At 45.9% G+C, this 25,628-nt stretch overlaps 1 protein-coding gene across 1 annotated transcript in view; it reads left to right on the top strand.

Annotated features, from left to right (window-relative positions):
• The first annotated feature begins 22,492 nt into the window (after positions 1-22,492).
• Myocd (myocardin) overlaps positions 22,493-25,628 on the top strand; it is a 107,044-nt gene continuing 103,908 nt past the window's right edge. Inside the window, exon 1 of the mRNA XM_045131503.1 lies at positions 22,493-22,577. Within this exon, the coding sequence (XP_044987438.1) occupies positions 22,523-22,577 (55 nt within the window). The 5' untranslated portion in view covers positions 22,493-22,522. The remainder of the gene's footprint in view (positions 22,578-25,628) is intronic.

Here is a 25,628-nt window from a genome sequence, read left to right as displayed (position 1 = left end):
AAGAACACAAGGAAACCTTATAGAAGATACATCGGCCATGGTAGGAATTTGGTTTCAGTCTAAGGTACTGGGTAGAGCTCTAAGCAAGCACTGAGATACTTCTGTTGCAAAGGTCACTGTGGCCACTGTGGGTAGAACTAACTGATTTTGGAAGGATAAGGTGAGAAATAACAGATGACTTATGAAGTGATTATAGTGCCCATGTCACAAATGTATACTGAAATTTGTGACATAGCATGATGGCTACCAAAGAATGGAAATAAATGAATTTAGGATATGCATCCGGAAGACATTTTTTTTCTGCCACTGCCATGAGCTAAAAGAAAGTGTGACAGAAAAATAAGAACATACATATGCCATCCAGTGCAGACTTTGGAAATGTTGGGCTAAGGCCAATTCATGGTGATTTTACAGTACAAAGTGCATTAAGATAAATTTATCAGCTTGATGTTGTTTTTATTTATAAGAAGGAGACAGAAAATAAAAGAATTTTCCAAGCCTGGCATGTAGAAAAAAAAATGATTTGTCCAGTTGACCCAATAAATAACAAAGAGTAAAGTCTTCTAGTTTTATGGTTGGTGTTATCATAAAGAACATGCCGTGCTTATTAAAGGGGTTTCATTTTTGTGTGATGTTGAAGTGAGCTATCATCTTTAATAAACAGATAGCAGCTCATAGTCATGAATGTCTGTAGCATTCTTGCTCTTCCCTCCCTCCCTCCTTTGTCAAAATGCTTCTGCTGTGTCCCCAGACATGGTGTCGTTTCCAGCTAGAGAGCTGAGAAGCTATTTCTGAATTCTACCAGTGCCTCTTCAAGGATCAACCTGTACTCACAGGGGAGCAGCTTAATGGCTGGCATTACCAAACCAGCCCCCAGCCGTAACTCACTCCTGGGAAGCTCCATAGCCCCTGAAGAAATGTGTGCAGACCATTACATCCAATACTCTCACAGAGACAGGCCTACCATTAGAATATGGTCACAAAGCAAAGAAAATGAGAGAGGCCTGTGTGGTCACCCTGCACATATAAGGCTTAATGAACATTGTTTAAGAATGTGGTATTTGGGGGGACCTGGAGAGATGGCTTAGCAATTAAGGCATTTGTCTACAAAGCCTATGGACCCAGGTTCCATCCTCCAATACCCATATAAAGCCAGATGCACAATGTGGCACATTCATCCGGAATTCATTTACAGTGGCTAGAAGCCCTGGCTTGTCCATCTGTTCTCTCTCTCTCTCTCTCTCTCTTTCATTCTCACTGTTTCTTTCTCTTTGGCAAATAAATACATGAAATATTTTTTTTAAAAAAATAATGTGGTAGGGCTGGAGGTATGGCTTAGCAGTTAAGGTGTTTGCCTGCAAAGCCGAAGAACCCTCAATTCCCCAGGATGCACATTAGCCAGATGCACAATGGGTCTCACATGTCTGTCTCCAGCCCTGGTGTGCCCATTCTCCCTCTCTCTCTTTCTCTCTCTCTCCCCTCTTTCTCTGTCAAATAAATAAAAATAAATTAAAAAAAAAAAAAGAATGTGGTCATTTGAAAACTTATTCCCAGCTTGTAGAAATTTGGGACACAGAACCTTTCTAGAGATGATGCATCACAGGGGTGGACCTTGAGGTTTACTTGTCCAGCTCTACTGGGCATTTAGTAGCTCAGTCACTGTTGATACTACCTCCCAGCTCATGTGACAAGATGCAATGCCCAGCCTCTGCTCTGCCATGCTTTCTCTGCTATGATGAAACTTCTCTTTGAAGTTTGAAATTGAAATAAGCTCTTTTCCTCCAATCATCTGCTTTGGGTGGGGTGCTTTGTCCCAGCAACAAGAAGGTAACTTCTACAAACAATATTGGTACCAAGAAGTGAGATCATTGCTACAATGAACCAGACCATGTGGATTTTGGTCTTTGGTAACTTTTTCAGAAAGAACTTTGGACTAGAAAATCCCAGCTCAATGGGACTTTCTGGTGATAAATGCAGAAAGAACTGAGGACTGTGAAGGCTCAGCAAATGAGGTTTCATATGGAAAAGAACTTTGTTGGAACTGGGCTAGAGACGGTTTTGTGATGTTGTCTGTGTTATGTTCATGCCTGATAACTTGATCAAGTTGAATTTAAAAAATAGTAGACTGGTGTGTTTGGAAGAGGAAATGTACAGAGGAGAGGCATATGAAAAGTATGAGCATGTTCAGATCCTGGGCACAGAGACTATGGCCTTCAGGTGTGATTGTTTAAGAGAATTCCACCATTAATTGCTGGGCTATCTGATCTGCACTGGAACAGTAGGTGTGCTGATTCTTTTCTAAGAGTGAGGCATGAAAGAAGAATGCTGAAGGAGTATCTTGCTCCTCAGAGTTGCCTTTTATTCCCAGTAGATGTACAAATTTACTAGGTCCTCCTAGTATTGGTTTTGGAAGTATGACAAATGCAGGAATTATGATCAGGGAGGACAACCACAAACAGTGTGAAAACAGGCTTGAGGCCCCTGCAAGGAGATCGCTGAGGCCATTGTATGAGGTTGTGAGGGCGAACCCTGGGTTGTAATGGAGACCACTGGGTGTTGGAAATGCCATAACTATAGGATTGCCACCAATACTGTAAGGGCAAAGTTGTCAAGAAGTCTCCTGGAGTCCCAGAGACTAGAAATGGACCTGTAGGAGTTGATGTTTGCCCGGCTATTGTCAATCTTGTGTCAGTTTTCATTTCCTGGGCTCCAGTCCTCCCTATTGAAGTGGGAGTATTTATCCTGGGCCATTATGCATTGAAAGTATATTTTGTGTTTTAATTTTACTAGGCTCACACTTAAGAGGAAGTCCTGAGCTTTGAGGTAAGACTTTGGACTTTCAAACAGTGCTGGGAATGGTAGAGACTATGATGACTTCTAAAGTTGGACTGAATGCATTTCGTATGAAGGTCATCAGTCTCTGGAGACCAGGGGTAGAATATGGTGGTTTGAATGAAATAGGCTCACGTGTTTTGAATACCTGTCCCCAGCTGGTAATCCTCCGGTGGAGGCTTACTGGAGAATATTTGTCCCTGGGGATGGACCTTGCAGGCTATTTGTCCAGCCCTACTGGGTGTTAATTAGTTCACTCACTCTTGCTGCTACCACCAAGCTGACATGACAAGATGTGATGCCCAGCCTCTGCTCCACCACGTTTCATTTACTGTGATAAAACTTCTCCTCCAGACCGCAAGACAGAAGTAACTTGTTGCTCTCACCAGTTGCTTCTGGTTAGGTGTTTTGTCCCAGTAAAGGAAAAGTAACTGGTATAAGAGAGTGGAGCATTTTGGCAAAATTTATAGAAGGACCACAACTGGTATTATCTTTCAAAACAAAGGAAGACTACGTACTTCAGACATCACTGGGGCCAGATGCCAGCCCTGGAGCTCACCAACCTCGTGGCTTTGCTCACCTTCTACAACCTCTCTGGGCAGAGCTGCCCCAAGAAGGCTTAGTGGCTGTGACCAATAGTGTTTGCAGGGCTCCTGTCTGAAGAAGGCATAGCTCAGTCTTGCATGATCACACAGAGCAAACAGCACAAGGGCACCACCCCTGCAATCACATTGGGTCAAGGGGCCTGTTGCAGTCTGGGTCGCATTGCTATTAGAAATCACCCAACCAAGAGCAGCTTCTGGGAAAAAGAGATTTATTTTGGCTTACAGGCTCGAGGGGAAACTCCACGATGGCAGGGGAAAACGATGGCATGAGCAGAGGGTGGACATCACCCCCTGGCCAACATAAGGTGGACCACAGCAACAGGAGGGTGTGCCAAACACTGGCAAGGGGAAACTGGCTATAAAGCCCTTAAGCCCGCCCCCAACAATACACTCCCTCCAGGAGGCATTAATTCCCAAATATCCATCAGCTGGGAACCTAGCATTCAGAACACCTAAGTTTATGGGAGACACCTGAATCAAACCACCACATTCCGCCTCTGGCCCCCATAAACTGATATCCATACATGATGTAAAATACAATACATTCAGTCTGACTTTAAGAGTCCCCATAGTTTTTATCAATCCCAATGATGTTCATACATCCCCATAGTTCAAGATCTTTTAACTGAGCCATAATACCAAAATATAACCTCAAAAAACCCATAATGGCACAGAATAAATATTCACACTGCAAAAGATGGCATTGGGCATAGCAAAGAAACATTCAACCAATACAAGATTTAAAACAACCAGGGCAAATATCAAACTCTGTAGCTTCAAGTCCAGCAACTCTAGCCAGTGACAAATCTTCAAGTCTGATAATTCTAACCAGGAACAAGTCTCTGGCATTCCAATTCCGCCCTTCCAGCTAGGCTACTTACAGTCCTGGAAAACTTCATCAGGGCCGGCAGCTCCTCAGCAGCCATCTCATGGTCCCGGCATCTCCACTGGGTCTCCACTGCAAGCCACGATTCATCTTCATGGCCCCATGGGGTCTCTATGCAGGCAACCAGCAAACCCGCTTCACACTGCCCATAGCCATTTCCAAAACACAAGACCGTGTTGCAAACTCAATGACACTCTTTCCAGCATTTCTTATACTCCACGATACCAGGTAGGGTGCCAATTTGTTAATCCAGGGGGGAGTAAAGCAGACTTTGAAGAACAGGACACTCCTTGAGCACTCAGGCCCCTTCTAAAGAGTTGACATTCTTTCCATTGCCCCAGCGCAGGTCAGCTAGCCCAGTCTCAAAGGTTGTAATCTCTCAGTTGCAGCTGAACAGGCAACAGTTCACCCAAAGATTTTTCTCTCTGTGCCATATCCCTCTGCACATACCAGTTCATTTCTACGCTAAGCAACCCTGCACAACTTCTCAGGACACGGGCACAAGAACAAGCTTCTCACACAAACTGCTAGCCCAGTCCAGGCACAGCTCTTTCTCACCCTCATAAGCCAAACCTCACAGTCCATAGTTCTTACTGCATTCAGGTCTTAGAGCTCAGACCAGAATAGTCCATTAAGGTGTACTTACAGCACTGCAAGGCACCTCTTAGGCCAAGGTTTCAACTCCTTCCACTTTCCTCTTGAAAATCAGCTACAAAAGGCTGAAGCCACATAGTCAGGTGTTTAGCAGCAATCCCACTCCTTGGTACCACTTTACTGTTGCAGTCTGGGTCGCATTGCTATTAGAAATCACCCAACCAAGAGCAGCTTCTGGGAAAAAGAGATTTATTTTGGCTTACAGGCTCGAGGGGAAGCTCCACGATGGCAGGGGAAAACGATGGCATGAGCAGAGGATGGACATCACCCCCTGGCCAACATAAGGTGGACCACAGCAACAGGAGGGTGTGCCAAACACTGGCAAGGGGAAACTGGCTATAAAGCCCTTAAGCCCGCCCCCAACAATACACTCCCTCCAGGAGGCATTAATTCCCAAATATCCATCAGCTGGGAACCTAGCATTCAGAACACCTAAGTTTATGGGGGACACCTGAATCAAACCACCGCAGGGCCCAACAGCCCATCAGACGCCCATCCTGGCATCATCTGGGCATCTAGTCAACTCAATACAGGGCAGAGCATGGACAGCATCCCAAGGGAGAAGCACAAACCAGGAAGCAGAGTCTGTCATATCCACCTAGTCTCAGCACTAGTGGCAGGGGTCACCTCCGAACTCAGGCCCCACAAGACTTGGAAAATATCAGTAGAGGAGCTTTAAGGCTCTGGGATGTCCCTAAGACATGGTGTCAGGATGGAGGCCCTGTTGGCTCCCCTATCTTCAGGCAAAAGAACAAAAATTCTACCTACGTCCCAAATTGTGAGTATTAAATTAGATAACACAATTATTCAAGTTCCTAGCACACAAGGATCATTAATTTAATGTCAACTACTGCTTATACACATATGTATATATGTAAAACACCACACACCAACATGTGTATTATAGATCAAATTCAGAATTAAAAAAAAAAAATATTCTGCAGAGTCAAAAATGGGACCCTAGGTCTCCTATATAGTAGGCAATCTCTTTACCACTGAGCTATACTTCCTCGTTTCATTTTGATGACAGATGTGACTATCACCATTTAATACCTGGCTCTGCTCACTGGCAAGGATGGTCTTCCAAACTGTTGATCAGCAAGACTAAATTCAAAAGAGAGACAGAGATGCTGAGAATAAAACATTTTATTAGTGATTCTAAGTCCATATACTCCTACCCCAGAAAAATATTAGTATGCAGGATTTTTCTTTAAGATAGGCTGGTAACATTGCCAAAGCACTTGGCTATCCACCAAAGTGAAAGAGTAAAACCCTATTGCTAAAGACATCACAGAGACCATGTGGTAACTGAGAGGAAAGACAGTCCTCTCCTGACAAAATTTCATGGCACTGGAAAGTTCTATGGAAGATACTGGTGATAATGGTCGCCAGTAACATGAATAAGTAAGGGACCCTTACTTATGGGGGTTTGAATGGATATCCTTCAACAGATTCAGGGGTTTTATTCAAGCTTGTAACTTGGCTGGAAGGGGTGTTACTGGGCAAGGTGATCTGAATTCCAGGATAAGATATGTAAAATGCCTGAGTTCTGCCTGGAGTTCCCAAAATGTGCTTGCTTGCTCTTGGTGGTGGTTGCTTTTCTCTCTCAGCACAGATCTGTGAGGGCAGGGGTCCTGGGGCAACCTCTTCTGCCATTGTGGAACATCCCCTAGCTCTGCAAGCTTCAAACAAATTCCCTTCCTCCCGTAACCTGTGCTTAGTTTGGAAGTTCATCCCAGAAACTGGCTACTACACTATGCGATCAACCAGTGAAACAAGAAGAACATGTCTGTGCAATAGTGGCACACAGTTTTTGTGGTTAACAAACTGCCTTCCAACTGGACATGAGGTTCGCTCAGTGGGATGGAACTCACAACTGGTACTGGGTACCAAGTCAGAATACCATGACCAGGAAACTTGCAAACCCAAGAGAGAAGCCCCCATTGCTTTCTATGAAAGTACAGTGGGTATACACATCAAAATGTCTCTCAAGTTCTTATGAATCCCCCCTTCTTCACCAAAGATGCTTTCTCTCTCTCTCTGTCTGTCTGTCTATCTCTCAGAAACTCTTTTGTTTTACAGATAGCCAAAAATACTAGGGATATCCAAGATCTATCAATACAAAAGAAAAAACAGCTGACTGCTCACCATGAGATGTGCCACCTCTATCACATTTACTGTGGCTCAGGAGAAATTGCGGAGGAAGCTGCAACAAGGGCATTGCTCCCAATCCTAACCTGACAAACAGCTCCGGGGAAATGGCAACAAACACTATGGTGAATCAAAACACAAAGCAAAAATACAGAGGCTACAAGAAACTCAACATTCAAACTGCTAACTGACCTGCTGAGGCTCAGTATTATTGCAAATGAGGGGCAGAAAAATTGCAAGAGCCATGAGGTGGGTAGAAATATCCTGAGGCAGAGCCCCACGCTCAGAGTCTTACTGAGACCCTAATTATCCCACAGTGAATACCAATAACCCTACTGAGGAGGCCCTGCAGAAAATGGGAACCAGGGGAGAGAGGTACAAGACTATAACTTATGTAAATATAATAAAAATAGGGCAACAAAAATTTCCAGAGTCAATGCCTCAAAACTGAATGGCATTGCTTTAGTTATTATGACTAACTTGAGTGACTCACTACATATTTACATTTTCAGTGGAATCATTATGGAATTTTAAAAGGGTGGCTGGAGAAATGGCTTAGTGGTTAAGGCACTTGCCTACAAGGCCTAACAATCGGGGTTTGATTCCATAGTACCCACATAAAGCCAGATGCACAAAGTTGTGTGTGCATCTGGAGTTCATTTTCAATGGCTGGAGACCCTGGTATACCCATCCATATTCATTCTCTCTCTCTCTCTCCCCCTCCTTCCTATATCTCTCTGCTTGCAAATAAATAAATAAAAATTTAAAAATGAAATAAAAAGCTTTTTAGTCCCAAGTATAGCATTCCTGACAATGCCCCTGCCACACCTATTGTAACCTACTGTATCCCCACAGTGGTTATGAGGCACAACACTTTTGTATTCTGTAAGGACAGCCTGGCCTGATGTCTTAGAGACTGTCTAAAAGACTGCTCTTGAATTGCTCTGGCTTTTTTTTTTTTAACCATGGATAATAGTTATTTCCCAAAGGCTCTCTGTCTATAGACCCTAATATGTAGCTGTTTGCAGAGCACTTTAAGAGTCCCAAGGTCAAGGCTCCTCTTTGCACTTTAGCTCCACCTGTAAAGGAGTTGGTTGACAGACGTGGATTCTAGCATTACTGTGTTGGGGACTCTGGCTCCAGAACCCATGTCCCTGAACACAACTAGCCTTTGTGACAGTATCGTCTCTGCACAAGATAAGGAAGCACACCAGCAACTGCTTGATGTCTCAGTGACCCTCCTTCCAAACACAGCCCTGCTGAAGTCATGCAAGTTTTAATGGGTCTTCCAGAATTCTCCTCTGACTGTATTAAACAACTTTTCTGTCAAACACATGGATATATCCTAGACTCTTGTCTTGAAAGCCTTATATACACACTTACTGATCTGTAGTTTTAAATGATAATGTAACAAAATCTTTTTTTCCTTCCACTGAATGGGTCAGTACCAAGGTCAGTTCATAATAAAGAATTTTCCAGAAAAAAAAAAATACAGGAATTGGCAATGTACTCTTAAGAAAAGGCTACATGAGCCAGGAAACAAGCTAGAGATGTTTAATCTTCCTGACATGAGTACTGACCACCCAAGGGGATAAAGGAAACACCTGTCCATAGTGGGCAGCCATTCTGTGGGGCAGTGGACATGAGAGAGGAGACCTGTGGAGGACTCTTAGCGACCTTCCAAGTGAGAAGTAACTGTTCTTGTTGAAAGGGAAGTCACAGGGGCACTGGAGACCCCAGTGGTGGCCTTACTTGTGACTAGGGGCCATGGGATAACTGGTTAAGTCCTGCCTCTGCATCAGACTGTTCCACAGCAAAAAGTTACATCTCTTACAAGGTTTGCCATGAAGTTAACACCACAAAGGTAACAATACACAAAAGGCCTTGAAAGAGAGGGAAAATATTATTTTGGTTAAGAAAAGTATGATGAAATGCAATTATGAGATAGGAAATTCCTCATGGAGAGAGACACATGATGGCAGAAGTTTCAGGGCCTCCTGTAGGTTCCAGTGGGAAAGATGCCACCCAAAGAATTCCTGTAAAGTTAGTGCAGCATCTAAACCATATTCATAACAAGCAATTTTGCTGCAGAAGCATTCTCTGGATATAAACATCCCTTGGCTACTTGTTGAATTGAGTGACTTTTTAAAAAGTTCCCCCTGAGTAAACACTGGGTTCCCAAGACCAGCTTCCTGAGGGTATCTTGGTAAACAAGCCTCCCACCATGAATTTTCTTTGCTGTTATCATAGCTGGCTTTAATAGCACTTGGAATTTTTCCTTTTCAGACAGTTGCACTTGGAATGCACTAATTTTTTAATGGTCAGCTGTAGGATTGAATAAATGTGTTTTAACTCCCTGAATGGGCCATGCTGTTTTCAGAGAGAAGCAAATACCCATCTCAGAGAGTATCCGCTGGACCTGACAGCTCCCATACTCACAGCATCACAGCCCCTGGAAGAGGGGTGTAGTGAGGAAGGCGCTTGGCACACCTTGAGAGGTTGTGTCCACATGCCATCCCCTGGTCTTCTCCTGGTCACCATGGGCAGTGCTTGGCTGTTCTTCAGCCATAATAGGTGTCTAGGGTCAATGAGATGAGGCACACATGATTTGTAAGGTCACCTGACACAGGTCAGGGATTTATGGGCCTGCAGTCTGTTTTGTGGGGAGTGAGGGAAACGGCTGGAGGACGGCACACAGGGAGGAGTCGGGAGACAAAATGTGACCCGTTGCACACACAAAAAGTCTAAGAGAGAAAGCAGACTCTCTCACACTTTATGAACCACAAGTTCTTCCTTTATCTCTGGAAAGTGCAGGATGTTATACCAGGGCCTGAGTGTGGTGAGTCGCAGCAACACCAGCGCCCCCCCCCCCCCAAGCATCAACCAAGCCACCTTAGCTGGGCAATGCTTTCTAAGACCCTATTGCTGAAGACACCATATGCTGCTGACACAGAGCATGGAGAGACCTGGCTGGAATTCAGAAGAAAGCCAGTCTCCAGACAACTACCTGGTTAGCTGGAAAGTGCTACATGAGTTACTGAGGGAAAGTGGCCAAAAACTGTTTGAGTAACCAGATGTCTATGCTATTCAGAAGCAAACAGCCTGACAGGATGTACACAGCAGTGCAACAGCGACACAAAGCCTCAGTGGGTAAGCAATAGCTTTCTGATTGGTGAAGAGATCCACTCCGTGTAAAGGAACCCACATCTGGAATTGGGAACCAGATCAGAAGCCTACAGAGACAAAGATTATGCTCTCCAGTGTCAAGATCTCACTAGTCGTTGGCAATGCTTCCTGAAAGCATTGATAATACTTTGGTAGACTCAAAGAGAAGTCACACTATCATAAGCCACAAGCTTATGATCTATTTGCAGAAGGGGGCAGGAAATATTCAATATATAGTAATGAAAATGCAAATATATCAGAGGATAGTTTACATGAATAATATACAAAATTAAAATAAGATTAAGAGAAAAATAGATAGAAAATGAGTTGCCGATATCAGTGGAAGTCATATTGCTGCCCCCTAATAGCCCACAAACTAGTGAGGCATTTTCATGTTGGCAAAGATGTAGCTGGGAATGGTGGTACAAGCCTGATATCCAGCTACTTGGAAGGCTGAAGTGGGAAGACTGGTAGTCAGAGGCAAGCCTGGATTACCTACTGAGACCTTGTCTCAAGAAAAATATCATATAGTCTTTGACCTACACAGTGACATAAATATAAACAAGATTGAGGAGCAAAGGAAGATGCAATGGACTCTGCCAGAGGCTGTCAGGAGTAAGTTCCTGAACCAGACAAAGCCTGATATGGCTTCTGGTGAGGGAAGGTGGGCTTTCTGAGTCAGGGTCTCACACTAGCCCAGGGTGACCTGAAATTAAACCTATAGTCCTATCTGGCCTTGAACTCATGTCAATCATCCTACCTCAGCCTCCTGACTACTAAGATTACAGATGAAAGTCTCCATTGTTTCTGAATCATACATGGAGTCTCTAGACAGAGAGGGGAAGGAAGGCATTCTAGGACAGAGACACCTTGGGGTGGGGGGACAAAGAGAAAGGTTCTGCAGTGTTTTCAAAACTTTTTTTCTATTGCAGGTGTGTAAAGAGTGAAGTGGAGTGGAGAGGACAGGAAATAAAGTAGAAGGCAACGGGGACGAGGGAAGGAGCTTTCCACCGAGCAATTTTGTGTACTACTCAGAGGCCATGGGCACTAGAACAGGTTAGACAGAAGGCACGGTGCCCAGCTGACGATTCAGAAATATGACTTAGATGACGAGCGAGAAGATGGATTAGTGCAAGGAAGGGTGTCACCCGGGTGACCCTTGTAACAAACCAGACAAAAAGGGACTGGGAGATGGCCCTGCAGGTAAAGTGCTTGCTGAGCTAGCATGAAGACCTAAACTGAGACCCCGCAGCATGCAGGCAAATGCCAGGTGGCCATGGTGGCCTGTCTATGAGCCCGGTGCATAGGAGACGGGGGGGGGGGTGTCCCATGGGGAAATCTGGCTAGCTAGACTAGCAGAATTAGGGAATTCTGGATTCAGTGAGTTCTGTCTGGAAAAAGTAAAGATAAGAGTGATAGAGTGAGACAGATATCAACCTCTGGCCTCCACATGTAAGTGCACATATGAACAGTCTCACCCAGACACGGAAACATGCCTGCACATGTGAACGCATACACACTCACACCACACATGCTTGTACAGCTACACACATGAGAACATGCATACAATCATATCATGCATGCATGTATGTCTACATGCATGTGAACACACTCACACCACACATACATGTATGCCTGCACACATACGAACATGCATATACTCACAACGCACACACACACCCAGCAAACTAAATTAAAACAAACAGGGAAAAAGTCAACACGGGCTTGAGAAAGAGGCACCAGGAATAAATGGTAAGTAAGAGGGCCATCCACGAGGGATTTTTGGAGAGAAAGGATAGGACACAGATAGAGAGAATGCAGGGATGTGCATGAACCATCTGTTGCCCAAGCCAGAAACCAAGCACATTCTCTCCCATCCATTGGAAGGGCTGGAAATTGCAGGGAGGAAATACAGAGAACAGTAAGCTTATAGGGGATCCGAGTGGGAAGAAGTGGTGAATTTGGTTTTCTACCTGCGGTTTTCAAATAGTTTGGGGAAATGAAAATGGGAAACGTGTTTAGGCATGGTCCAGAGTAGGACTTCTTGAAATTTTATACTTTTAACCACATTTCATACAGAAATTTTATCTGACCCCAGCTATATAAAGTAAATACAGTGAGTCTATAAATCAAACATTTATTGGTAATACCTCATAAAGACATTAACATAAAAATTTCTTTGGTATACATTTAATTTTATCAATTATAAAGGTGGGAACAAATTTGCATATTAATGAGATAGAGGTACTTATTTTACATAATTAAATAAATCTTAGCTAATTATTTACAACTGAAGACTATACATCTTCAATGCTTTTTAGATTTGATTGACATTGTGATTTTATAATCACCAATGCTAAAAATGCTGCTCTGAATTAGTGACAAACAGAGATTTAAGACCATTTCATAAAATTTTGAAAATTCTGTCCTAATCCCAAGCCAAAAATTTCACTGAACAATTCTTCTATGAGCCAGTAACTCAAACAGCAACTTTTTAAAAATCAAACATTCTGGGCTGGAGAGATGGCTTAGTGGTTAAGCACTTGCCTGTGAAGTCTAAGGACACTGGTTGGAGGCTTGATTCCCCAAGACCCACGTTAGCCAGATGCAGAAGGGGGCACATGCGTCTGGAGTTCGTTTGCAGTGGCTGGAGTCCCTGGCGCGCTCATTCTCTCTCTCTATCTGCCTCTTTCTCTCTCTGTCTGTTGCTCTCAAATAAATACATAAAAACAAATAAAAAATTGTTTAAAAATCAAACATTCTAACATGATACAATCCAAAGATATACTGATTTGATATTTACATGCTATGAAATGATATTAGAAAATAAAGTGCTTACTGTAACTCAAATCATGTTTCTATAAAAGCAGAAAGTTTGTAAATACACTGAAACACTGAAGCTCGTAATATACAGTAGTTTCAGAGCTGAGCCAAGGTGTTTGCGGCACTGTTTGCTGGTGCTGTGTGGGCTGGCAGTGTGAACAGTGCAAAGCTGGCTTGTGTGTGCACAGCACAATGCAACATGGTGCAGAGCCTCCAGAAACGCTTTGGATTCATTACTCATTCAATTTTGAGTTGATCTTTGGTTGCTGCATGTATAGAAACCTTTTACAGTTATCAAATTTTGGTGAACCCCCACCCATATTCAGTCATGCCCCACCATATGAGGTCAAAGCACAATTTAAGATGCTGTGGTCTAGAGTTCAGGAGGAAAAACCCCACGTGGATATAGAGCTATGGGAAGACTATTAAGAGGAAGGAAGCAGTCAACAAAGTTCAATCCCCAGGAGATTCTACAGCGAGAAGCTCTCATACGTGTCCATTGGATGACTGGGCGATCTTTAGTCACTGTGACAGTTACCATTGATTGTCAGCTTGGCTCCATTTGTTATCACCTAGGAAACACACCTCTGGGTGTGTCTTTGAGGGTATGTCCAGATAAGTGTAACTGGGGAGGGAAGACCCATCCTGAATGCTGACAGCTGCATTCTACAGGCTGAAGGACCAGGACTGAATATAACAAAGAAAACAAGATGGCCGGCAGCATTTGCCCACTCCCCTTCTCTCTCTCTCTCTTCCTCTCTCTCTCTCTCATTCTTTCTCCTTCCTGACTGTGGATGTGGTGTGATCAGCGGCCATGTTCCTATCACCATAACTTCCCGGCCATGATGGAATGTATACACTCAAACCGAAAGCCAAAATAACTCCTGCCTTAAGTTCCTTTTGTGAGGTATGTTATCATAGCAACTAGGAAAGTGACTAATGTAGACATCTTGACAGTCTACAAGTACAGAATAGAGAAGAAGAATTCGTGCTATAGAAATCATACTTAGCCATAGTGATTTCACCTGCACAGTGTGCTTCCTCATCCAGGGCAGCGGAGGCTGAGGGGTGAGTCTTTGGGGATACGTCCTGCACTAAATGGCACTCTCATACCAGGACTCCAGTGAAAGTAGCTTGAGCAATGCTCCTATGCCCTACAACCTAAAAGCAAAGCAGGATCTGCCAGAGGTCTCTCTGCTGGTGCCTGCTCTACAGTCCTCTCTCCTCCTTACAGCCACACCAGGACAGAAAAACAGAGAAGACAACACACAAGGCCATGACCTCTCAACCAACTGCCGCTGCCCCACGGCTTTACTGTGACTAGTCAAATTGCATCCCCCGTGCTTGGACAAGGGCTGGGATAGAGGTGCAGTGAGAGATGAAGGGTTTTAGCAGGCAGGGGAAGAAAGCTTTGTGACAGATACTTTTAACTGAAACTACTTTGTGTTTTAACATTTGTTTAAATGTAAGTCTTTGTTTAAATTAGACCAAACTCTTTTTATATTCAATTTCATGAAAGGAAGGTTATATTAACAGTGTGGCTGACGCAAGTTCCAACTGAGATGTCATGCCATGAGCCAGTACTGTGTAGTAATGACATCGGTTTCGGGTTGGTTGGACTCTGTGGGTGAGCCCTCATGGTGTTCTAATCCCACTGTAGACTGGGCCCATGTTTTCCATCTTTCCATCCTTGATGGTATTTCTAGATGCGAAGTAAATAAGTGGCTGAGGCTGCATTCCTTAAATAAGTGACTTTGTAGCACATGCTTTGTCCTCCCCACTACAGTCTGGATAAAGGCTCTTGGGGATCAGAGGTTGTTTCATAGACAAGGCTGCAAGGTGGCATGTGGTTCTCACTCTATTCAGCTTGACTTCACAAAGCGCACGTGCTCATGTTGTTTGGCCCCTGGGATGAACCTGTCACACAGTTAAGGCAGCTTCAGTCTGGAGGCCTCCTCTCCCTGAATGGGCTCTGTGGGAGCTGGAAGTTTTAGCCCAGGCGTGTCTAACCCATGGCACCCTTCATGCTTGCAGCCAGGGGTTGCTATGAATGTGAAAGGCACCAAGTATAAAATCATAGACTTACTTTAAACATAATAAGGAGTTGGGGGGAAATAGCTTAGTTGTTGATGCGCTTGCCTCCCAAGCATAAGGATCTGAGTTCCGTCCCGCAAATCTCCATAAAAATGCCAGTTGTTGGGGGACATGCCTGTCGTCCCAGTGCTGAGGAGGTACGGACAGGAGGATCTCTGTGACTTACCAGTGTAGCCTAGTTAGTGAGTTCCAAGCCAATGACAGACTCTGTCTCAAAAAAATAAAAATAGACAGCATGCCTGAGGAACACCTGAGGTAGTCATCCGGCATGTGCACATGCTCACACACACACACACACACACACACACACACACACACATGTGCATACATGCAAACATCAAAAAGAAAACATGAGGTTTTCTCGGGGGTCTTTCCTTGTAACTGTTTGCATGGTGCTCAAGCATGAACCCTGTAGATGACAACATGGCGCCTCAAGGACAAGAGGGAGGGAAGCCCAAATGCAGTTAGCCCGCAACCTGGCAGCTGTGCTGCACTCCCTGCAAAGGCGCAGCTGCGTCTCCCTGGCTGCAGCCAGTTGGGCCCTTAGATGACATTCTATAAGAAGTATCACTCTTGGGCTGGAGAGATGGCTTAGCGGTTAAGCGCTTGCCTGCGAAGCCTAAGGACCCTGGTTTGAGGCTCGGTTCCCCAGGTCCCACTTTAGCCAGATGCACAAGGGGGCACACGCGTCTGGAGTTCGTTTGCAGAGGCTGGAAGCCCTGCCGCGCCCATTCTCTCTCTCTCCCTCTATCTGTCTTTCTCTCTATGTCTGTCGCTCTCAAATAAATAAAATAAAATAAAAGAAGTATCACTCTTGTTGAACACCGTATTTACCATTTCATACTCATCTTTTTATGAGAGAGAGAATTGGTGCACCAAGGCCTCAGCCACTGCAATCCAACTCCACATGCACGTGCCCCCCCCCCCCGTGCACATGTGTGACTCTGTGTCACTTTATGCACGTGGCTTACATGGGACCTGGCTTCACAGGCAAGCACCTTAACTGCTAAGCATATCTCCAGCCCACTAAAGCATTCTGCTTTTGTTTTCTGATAGCTAGTCACATTTTCAAAACATGACATTATACTCTGGATTTCCAGTTTTCTGAAAAATGGCGGGGCATGACATGAGGGTCTTTAATCCCTCCCATTTGGCATCAAGTCACCTGAATCAGGTTTATTGCTCCACCTAGACAGGCCGTCTGCCGCCCAGTTTGTTGCATACCACCTCTACTCATACATTTTCTCTCATGTCTGTCTCTCTCAACTCATCAGTTTTAAGGCCTGCCTGCCTGCCTGGGCACTTGCTGAAGCAACATGCAGATCCTGAAGTGAGTTTTCAGAGTAGATGAAAGAGGGCTGAATGGTCCTCTGGAGTTGCCAGCCCATTACATCTGTGAAAAATGTTTAAAGTAAGTCTATGATGCCAAGGACAGGGCTGGCTTCAAGAAGACAGAGACTGTGGGGACACAAGGGAACTATGCTAAGAAAAGGCCTATTGCATGGGGGAACTGAAGAAGCCACGTCTGCAAGGTGAAACATCCCTCTGCACTCCATCCTGTGCCCCTCCTCACTCAGTGTTTTGGAAAGGAAGTCTCTAAGGGATCAGAGTTCCAGCTAACTTCCCTAGCTGTGCTTTGGATTAGGCCTATAGAGACAACCACACCCATGCCAGCTGCAGGCAGAGGACACAGCTATGGAAGACAGAATTCCAAGCTGATGCCTCGCACGGACGGAACTGGCGAAATTGGCAGGTGGCACTGCTCGGATTCTGTGACATTACTGGGCAAAGATAAGGATTTTGCAGGTATAAAGTTTCCAAAGGTCATCACTTTAAGATAATCAAAGGGGAGATGAAGGCTGGAGAGATGGCTCAGTGGCTGAGGCCCTTGCCTGCAAAGCCTAATGGCCTGAGTTTGATTCCCCAGTGCCCAAGTAAAGCCAGATATGCATTCATGTGCAGCAGCTGGAGGCCCTGGTATGCCCATTCCCTTTCCTTCTCTCTCTTTCTCCCTCTCCCTCCCTCTCCCCTCTCCCTCTCTCTCTTGGATGTGGCGGCATATGCCTTAATCCCAACACATGGGAGGCAGAGTTGGGAGGGTCACTGTGGGTTCAAGGTCAGCCTGAGACTACACAGTGAATTCCAGGTCAGCCTGCGGTAGAGTGAGACCCTACCTGAGGAAAAACGAAAAAGGTGAGTTAATCAGGATGGGTCGGACATAATCATATGAGTCCTTAATGGGGGCTTTTTTTAAAGTCTAGGAAGATTTTATTATACCTTAGAACTTTCAGAAGGAGCACTTTAAGAGAAGGAGAGCTTAAGGGAAGGAAGGAAGGAAGACATAGTTCTTTCCTAAGGCAAAAGGGGGTTCGACAAAGCCACCTGAAGACTCAGGTTGAGATTTTTCTTCTAGCCAATCTAGTCAGGTGTCAGAGTTCAGGATTTCTGGGAAAGGACAATCCTCCCCCAAATCTTAATTGTCTAGAAAGGGCCTTCTCCAAAGAGGGTGGAAGGACTCCCTTCTGACATTCCCGAGCTGAAATGAAATGAAATGACCTGGATATTCCCCTACAGACCCTGGGACAATTCCCTTATTTAGCCAAGAAAAATCTATTCACTTTGGGGTCCTGCCATCCCTAAACTGCCACAACCCCACCCCCTCTGAAGAAGTAACCCTTATAGCTGTTAGGGCATTGGGGTGACAACTGATCTGGATTCATTGAGCTTAGTGGGTTCCTCAGATGTGGTAGTGGGAATAACTCTTCAGTGAGTCTATCTGAGGAACTCCAAAAGTGTATTGGGCTAGTGAGGGAAGGCAGTCCTTGAGGAAAATGTTGGAGAGAAAGAACAAAACAAGAGGAACCAAGGGGGAAGTGAGTACTGAGTAAATTAGGTCTCTTTAAAGTTCCCATTTCAGTAGGTAGACTTTTAAGTCTTATAGGGCAATGAGGGTGCCCAGGTAGATGGGGTTAGATGGTCAAGGATCATCTGAGTATGGGCTGACAGTGGGTGAGAGGAGATAAGGAGAAAACATTAGCCAAGCATAAAAGCTCTAAAAACTAACAGATTTACTATTAGCAGAACTGATGGCATAATTCTCTTCTACCATAAAGATCCAGAAAACCATTTCTAAAGCTGTTCCCCAAATGGCACGGTGGTGTCTATCATGGTCTATACCTGTTCTTGTAAAGCGTTTAAAGCAGAGGAGATGTTAACTGACTTATCAGGAAAATCTGTGTAGCATTTAATCTTGACAATGACACCGGTGTTGCTGTGCCTCACCATGAGCGCATCAAAAGTCGCATTGCCTGGTACACTTGTTCTTTTTATCATTTGGCTTAAACGGGGCTTTGTCTTCTTGGAAGGTTGGTATGCTCCTGATGGCCTTGAAGAAGAAACCTACTGAGACGTCTAAATGCAAAGAACAGAATCTGTCACCAAACACAGATCCTGCCATGAGGACCCAGTCTCACCAGCATCCTCAGGGCAGCCCTCAGCTGAAAGTGCAAATGTGACCACACAAGCCCGGGAGACAGCAAACATGCCTGCAGTTTTAACTGAGGAGCATTCACATGCCGCTTAGCCATGAGGATTCATTCTAATATATGTATCCCTAGAGGGTTGTTGCCTATGTGCAAACATCACAGCATTTACATAAACATGTGTAGATAGTCAATCACTCAACACAGCCTTCTGATGCAAATAAGAGACACGGTAAACACAAAATGTATGAGACGACAACATGGATGGCATGGAATATTGTTTTACAGAAAACTTTTCCTTTTTCTATTTATCCTTTCTTTTCCTTTCCTTTCCTCTTTCTTTCTTTCTTTCTTTCTCTTCCTTTCTTTTTCTTTATCTTTTTTTTTTTTTTTTAGACAAGCTCATTTTGTAGCCCAAGCTGGCCTAAATGTGTGATCCTCCTTCCTGAGCCTCCAGAATGCTGGAATTAGAGTACTCTACCATCCCACATGCCTCTGACACTAAAATTATTTGGGTTGTGACAAAGGTTGGTGCCGTAGAGGCAAGAGCAGCGGTCAAGACAAGCTAGTCCATAAGCCAAGTTTCACTCATTGTCTGGTTTTGCAAGGTACCTCAGGCTAGTCTTGAACTCAAAATCTTCCTGCTTCAGCCTCCTGAGCATTGGGATCACAGAAATGGGCCTCCATGTCTGGATTAAATAAAATAAAACAATAGGCCATACCAAAGGGGATGGATTGCAGTTTAACACGGCATCTGGGAAGTGCTGCGGAGGGTCCGACTGAAGACCAAGCCTGGTGGCAGCCATTGTTACAATCGCTCCCATAGCAGAGCTATCTGGGTTTCCATTCTCCTGGGGAACATCCTCTCCAAATTCTTATGAAATCATAAAAATTCTTGGCCATAAAGGGTGAAGGATGAGCTTCTATATGAACATATTTGTATCCATAGAGATGACAAGCCATAGGGTCTAGAAATCCCAGAGGACAGATGTCAGCAGCTCTGCACTATGATGGGAAAACTGAGAAGAACTGTTTGCCAGGATTTTTCAAATTCATAAAGGAGGGAGGGCGGGAGGGTGGGTGGAAAAGAGAGAGAGAGGACTCCTGAGTGGGCATGGTGCCGTTCACTTGTCATCTCAGCACTCCAGAAGCTGAGGCAGGAAGGTCAAGTGTTCCAGGGCAACCTGAGTTACACAAGGAAACCTCAATTCAATAAACAATAACAAAATTAAACAAGGAAACTAAACTGAACAGGAAACTGTGCTCCCCTCCACCAGCACTCGGTGTGTGCCCTCCCCCATTCTCCTGGCCTACAGAGGGAGAGCACCTGATTCCTCTCAGCACAGTTCTTGGCCACACAGACCTTCCACTGAATACAGGCTTCAACTCATGTCATCACAACTGACAATGTTCACTGGAAAAAAAATACCACCCCCAGGTTGTCATGGTGTCCTTTCAGTCCCAAGCCCTTAGAACAAAGATCTGTTCTGGTATTTTCTTTGATTCTTTCTCTTTCATGTGCTCAGAATATCTTTCTCCATGGGATAATTTTGCAATGTTCCTTAGATGACTAACTGCCTCTCTGGAATATCTCCCTCCACACTCATCTCAAGGCTGTTGAGTTTTTCCAGGCACCTGAAACCTACCTCTACTTTATATTAAGATCAGGAGGCTGGAGTTTGACTGAGGACAAGGCGATGCTGGGAAGAAAAGTTAGTCTGTCGTGAGACACCAGAAGTAACACATTCTTGTTCACATCCCAATTCCTGGCTTCTGTGATTTGTATTACATTATATGGCCAGGCTGGGGTGAGGGGGGGTGGAGTATTGAGGTAGCAGATGAAATTAAGACTGATGATCAGCTGGACTGACAAGACAGTTCATTCTTACACTAAGGTTAGCTGGAAAAGAGACACAGAGGGTGGGAGCCGACAACGCCAGATGACAAAGATGTAAGGAGAACTTGACCAGCTCATGCTGATTTGAAAGACAGAAGGAAAGGCCAGAAGCCAGAGAGCATGAGCGTCCTCTCCTAGCCAGAAAGGGAAAGGAAATGGACTCTCCCCTGGTGCTTCCAGAAAGGAAGGAAGCCCTGTCAACACCTTGATTTTAACTCTTGGAGGCCTATTTAGAACTCCCAGCCTCCGAAACTGCAAGATAATTCATTTTGCTTCAAGTCACCAACACGGTGGAGATCTGTTCCACAGAACAGTTACACGCTGTGTGTGCGAATGGTGCGTTGTCACCGCGAAGCTTCCCCAGGCTGAGGGGACAGCCTGTCATCAGACCAGGCCTGCCACTGTGCTAGGACACTTTGCCTAGAGGAACCTGAATAAGATAGGTGACCCCCTCCTCCCTGACAAGTAGGGACAAAAAAAGCTATGATGGAAACTTTGTTCACACCAACACCCTGGTGAGAAACACGGAGGGAAGAAAAAGAAGGTCTGGTGGCCCTCAGGTGTCCATGGGACCAGAAGCCCCAGACTGGTATCTACATTGTTACCGAGTGACTGACTTCATCCGTCAAGGATTCAGACAGAGAGCTGTGCCACAAAGGCGACTGTGTGTGGAATGACACCTGGGAGCCCACGTGCATATAGGATTGCAAATAAATGCAAAGCGCATATGTATGCAATTATAGTTTTATGTTCTATGGGGGTCAGCCACTAAGCCTGTTTCTTGAGGTGGGGACCTTGCTGCGTCTGTTCACGAGAGGGTAGCCCCTGGCGCACACGCACAAAGGAGTAATCCGGAGTTTAGAGCGCAGCGGATTTCCTGGGAGCAGCTTCTGCGAGTCCCACCTCAGTGCAAGCCCCGGCGCGAGCTCCTTGGCCAGCCCGAGCCCTTGGCCACCCGGCTGGAACCTCCACACAAACGTCTCCAATGTCTTCGCCAAAGAGCATCTCTCTCACAACGACGAAAGGCTTTCTCACTGTCTCCACATCCGATATAACGGGTGGCGAGGAGTCTCGCGGAGAAGGAAAGCGGGCGCGCCCCGCGACCCGTCCCCGGGGCTGCAGCGGAGGGACCGTGCAGCGGGCGCGCATCCCTGCCGCGAGCCCGGGCGGCGGGCTTGGCTGGAGATGCTTGCGTGCGTACGGCTCGGGGCTTTCTCTCTCGGGGTACGGACTGACCGACCGATGGACGGACGGACGCCCGGGGCCAGCGTGCACATCCCACCCGGGCCGCCCCGCGGGGCTCCCGCCGCCGCCGCCGCCGCCGCCGCGCCACCTGCCAGTTCCTGGGCGTCAGCGCGCCTGGGCTCGATCCCCGCGCGCCCGATCGCCCGATCGCGCGTCCGGGATCCCCGGCCCAGCCCTCCGCGCCTGGCCCGCGGCGACGAGTTCAGACAGCCCGGCAGCCGAGCTCCCCCGGGCGGCTCCGGGTCCCCGGGCCCCGCTCGCCGCTCCTGATTGGCTGAGCGCCTGTCAGTAGTAAAAAGTATCAGATAGCAAACTTGAGACCTTCATAAAGGCGTGCTTGGTGATTCTCTCGGCGACCGGCCGGCAAGCCTATGACATCAGCCAGGAACGCCTAGGATGCCTCGGCTCGCGGTCATCCTCGGAGGAGCAGCAGCAGCAGGAGGAGGAGGAGGGTCCTGCCTGCTGCGAGTTAATTAGCCCCGCACCAGTTGCGAGGGAGGGAGGGAGGCGCCAGTTTTCTGGGGACACTGGAGGCCGCCAGTCCGTCCTCCTGCCCAGGGGAGCTCCCAGAGAGTTGGATGAATTCTGGGTTGATAGCTGCTGTCATCTGTGCTCCCGGGGAGCCGGGTCCTGTTGGAAGAGAAAACAGGGGCGTCTGGTACCGGACCAGCGGCTTCCTGATCTCATCATGACACTTCTGGGATCTGAGCATTCTTTGCTGATTAGAAGCAAGTTCCGATCAGGTAGAGTAAGGCGGTCAGCATCCCTTCTCAAAACCTTTCCTCCTGTGCCGTTCTCCATGCTATGACTGCTTCCCAATACCGCCCGGGGCCCGCTGGGGCCGCCTCAACTGGGTTCCACCAAAGCGAAGAATGTTATATGACTTTGGGTGTCTTTCAGTGCCTTCCCTTTCACATGCCTGAGTTGAGTGTGGTTTTGTCTTACATATAGGCCAATGCTCTCGTTTTACTATATTTTTCTCTGTCTGCGAGTAGAAATTCTGGAGGGGAATATCCAAAATGAGCACCTTTGAAAACTGAGCAGAGAAGGGATTTGTCGTTGGGAACAGAGGCGTGCCAGTTACAATGTTGAGAAGATGGACCTGGGTTTGCGGGTACTGGGTACAAGGGTCACTTCAAATGTAGCTAATCCAAACAAATGTATTTCCCAAAAAAAAAAAAAAGTCACTTGGAGAAAGTAAAAATAGCAAATTTAGAGCACACCAAGAATTCAAAATGACATCACTGCAGGGGGAAAAAAAAAAAGCCCAGTGCCTCAAATATTTTTTTCCCAAACCATCTGATATTTATAAATGGAGACTTTTCCCCAAAATTTTTGTGTCAGTGGCACATAGAGAAACTTCCCAAAGGACGTTCAGGAGAGGTGAGTGGAAGGGAAAGATGGGGACTCCCACTGCTGCTTATGAAGGGCTTGTGTCTGGGCCCATGGAAGGTGGCCTTGTGTGAGTCCTCACAATCTCATAAGCCACAGTGACTGCTTCAGCTTCCTTGAGTCACTCTGAATTGTGTTGTGCTGCTTTTATGCCAGTAGTCATGGCTCACTCAACAAGGGTAGCGCACCTCCTTAGAAGAACGGTTGCTGTTGGGAGCTCTGATGCGAGCGTTTGGTGGAACAGGTGTTAGCTGGCTGCTGGTGTCCTAAACTCATCCATGTTTTCCTTAGTCCTTCTAAATGGGCCATGTAGCTGTTTTGCTTGGAAAGGGGCTTCAAAAATGAGAACAATGGCTGATGGGTGGTAAGGGTCCTCCATAACTTCCTTAGCTACGCCTGGTCCAGGTTCGGGATCTGCTGGGATTTTCTGAGGATCTTCTCATTGAATCACGTTAAAAACTCAAGAGTGTGGGCAGCCATAAGCCACAGTGCCCCAAAAGCTCTGGGGTGCTCCTCGCCTCCCAACCACCAATCACCAGGGTCAGTTGGGGGTGAAATCTTTCCTTTCCACGCTAAGGTGAGCCTTTGGTTTGTTAATGGACCTGAGCACTCACCACTGTTTGTAATTTGTTCAAAACCACAACGCAACACTGCCACCTTTCTGAAGGACAGAGGATGTCTCTTGTTTCTGCATGGAGCTGCTTTAACAATTCAAATGCTCCTGTGTGGTTTTAACTGTGGGGTGTGTGCATGTGTGTGTGGCTGGGGGGGCAGGTGGGAAGGGTAAGGTGGTGATGGGTTTCATCTAAAAGAATCCTATGAGTTCTTGATGGAGTAGCAAAACAGGTTTGTCACTTCAGCTAAAGTGAAATGGAAAGGAAAGACAGTTTGCGTACCGCTTGCATTTCCACCTGAGTGGATTTGTGGAGGTCTGAGGTCTCTCAGGTAGATCCTGCAGACCCTCGTCCTGGAGTTTTGGAGAAAGCCAGTCTCACTTGTTTTTTTTTTTTTTTTTTTTTTTTTTTTAAGCTTATTCAGCCTTTGAGTCCTAAGGAAGGGCTGATTTGGGAAAACATGAGCAGAACTAGCCAGGCTTAGTCCTCCGCCTTTGAGAATCATGGAAACGAGTGAACGAAGCAGCTTGGGCATCTGAGATACCAAGTTGGATAATACTGTGAGAGATAGAGAAGAAAAGCATGCAGCATGTAAACTTAGTGAGTGTCGTCTGAGGTGCTGATGAGTCTATCTGGACATCATGCGTATCATGCACTGGGTGGACAGCGGCAGGCCCATCTGGTGGTGGGTTATTTTAGAGGGTGTCTGTCTGAGAGAACATTTAATTTGTGGCTAACAGTGAATGGGGAGAAGTCCTCTTCATTTTGGCTTCTCTTTCTTCTTCTTTCTCCTTCTTTTCTCTCAGAAGTGACTCCTACTGCAAACTCATAAGGCTGTTTCTGTTACGCAGAATGTTTGCTTCAGTCATAGATCTTGGTGCTGTGTATTTTACCAAAAAATATTCAAAAAAATAAAGGCAACTAAATCTTTTTTTTTTTTAATTGTAGTAATGGAGTCCCTGTGACAGGGCTTTTCCACAGTGAGCAGACAGTTCCTTTTATTCTGAAATTGTTATGGAGGGCAATAGTATCCTACCAACTTCCCAGGAGTTGTCCAATGGCCGTGTGACTAGGTTCAAAATCTCTACAGAAGTGAGAAACTATGGAAGTTGGCATTTATGACAGGCAGCAGCGTGTCAAGGTTGAATGCTGGGTCCCCCGCAGTCACTTCCTCGTTTTGGCTACATAACCCTGACCCTTAATAAAACTACGTGACTCTCTGAGTCATGAAGAGGACGCTGTGGTCATTGTGAGAGTCAGATGAGCTGACCGCTGAAGGTTCTTGCCAGCACCTGGGAAACCTGTGTCTATACTGACACTCACGCACAGCGGGGCTCTTGTTCTCTGCTGCTCCTGTCTAGGTCATAACTACTTAATTTTCAAATGTTCACGGCAAATCAGAAGACTTCCCGGACCCTGCTAAAATCACCGTCTGGCTTTCTGAATATGAAAATTGCATGGAAACATACAAGGCTGCAACAGAGCTACATGGCAGTAGGGCATATGTGGGAGGCAGTTTATAATAACTTATAATAAGTTTCTTAAGTTAATAATGAGGGATTTTACTTTTCTCAGATTTCTTTTCTTTTTTCCAATTACCATACGAAGTAACAGGTTTCCTGGTGTCACGTTCATGAAAAGTTGTTTTAAGTTGACTTCCTCCCTCCCCTTCCCTCTCCCCTCTCTCCCTGGGCACCCCAGCCCCGGCCCCCCTCGTGTCCTGTTGCACCCCTGTACCCCATAACTCCCCTTCCACTTTCATGTCATGTGTGTCCTATTCCTCCTATT

This window comes from Jaculus jaculus, chromosome 12 (genome assembly GCF_020740685.1).
Source record: "Jaculus jaculus isolate mJacJac1 chromosome 12, mJacJac1.mat.Y.cur, whole genome shotgun sequence".
Classification (NCBI taxonomy): domain Eukaryota; kingdom Metazoa; phylum Chordata; class Mammalia; order Rodentia; family Dipodidae; genus Jaculus; species Jaculus jaculus.
The sequence above is the reverse complement of the archived record's forward strand: the minus strand, read 5'-3'. Positions and strand labels throughout refer to the sequence as shown.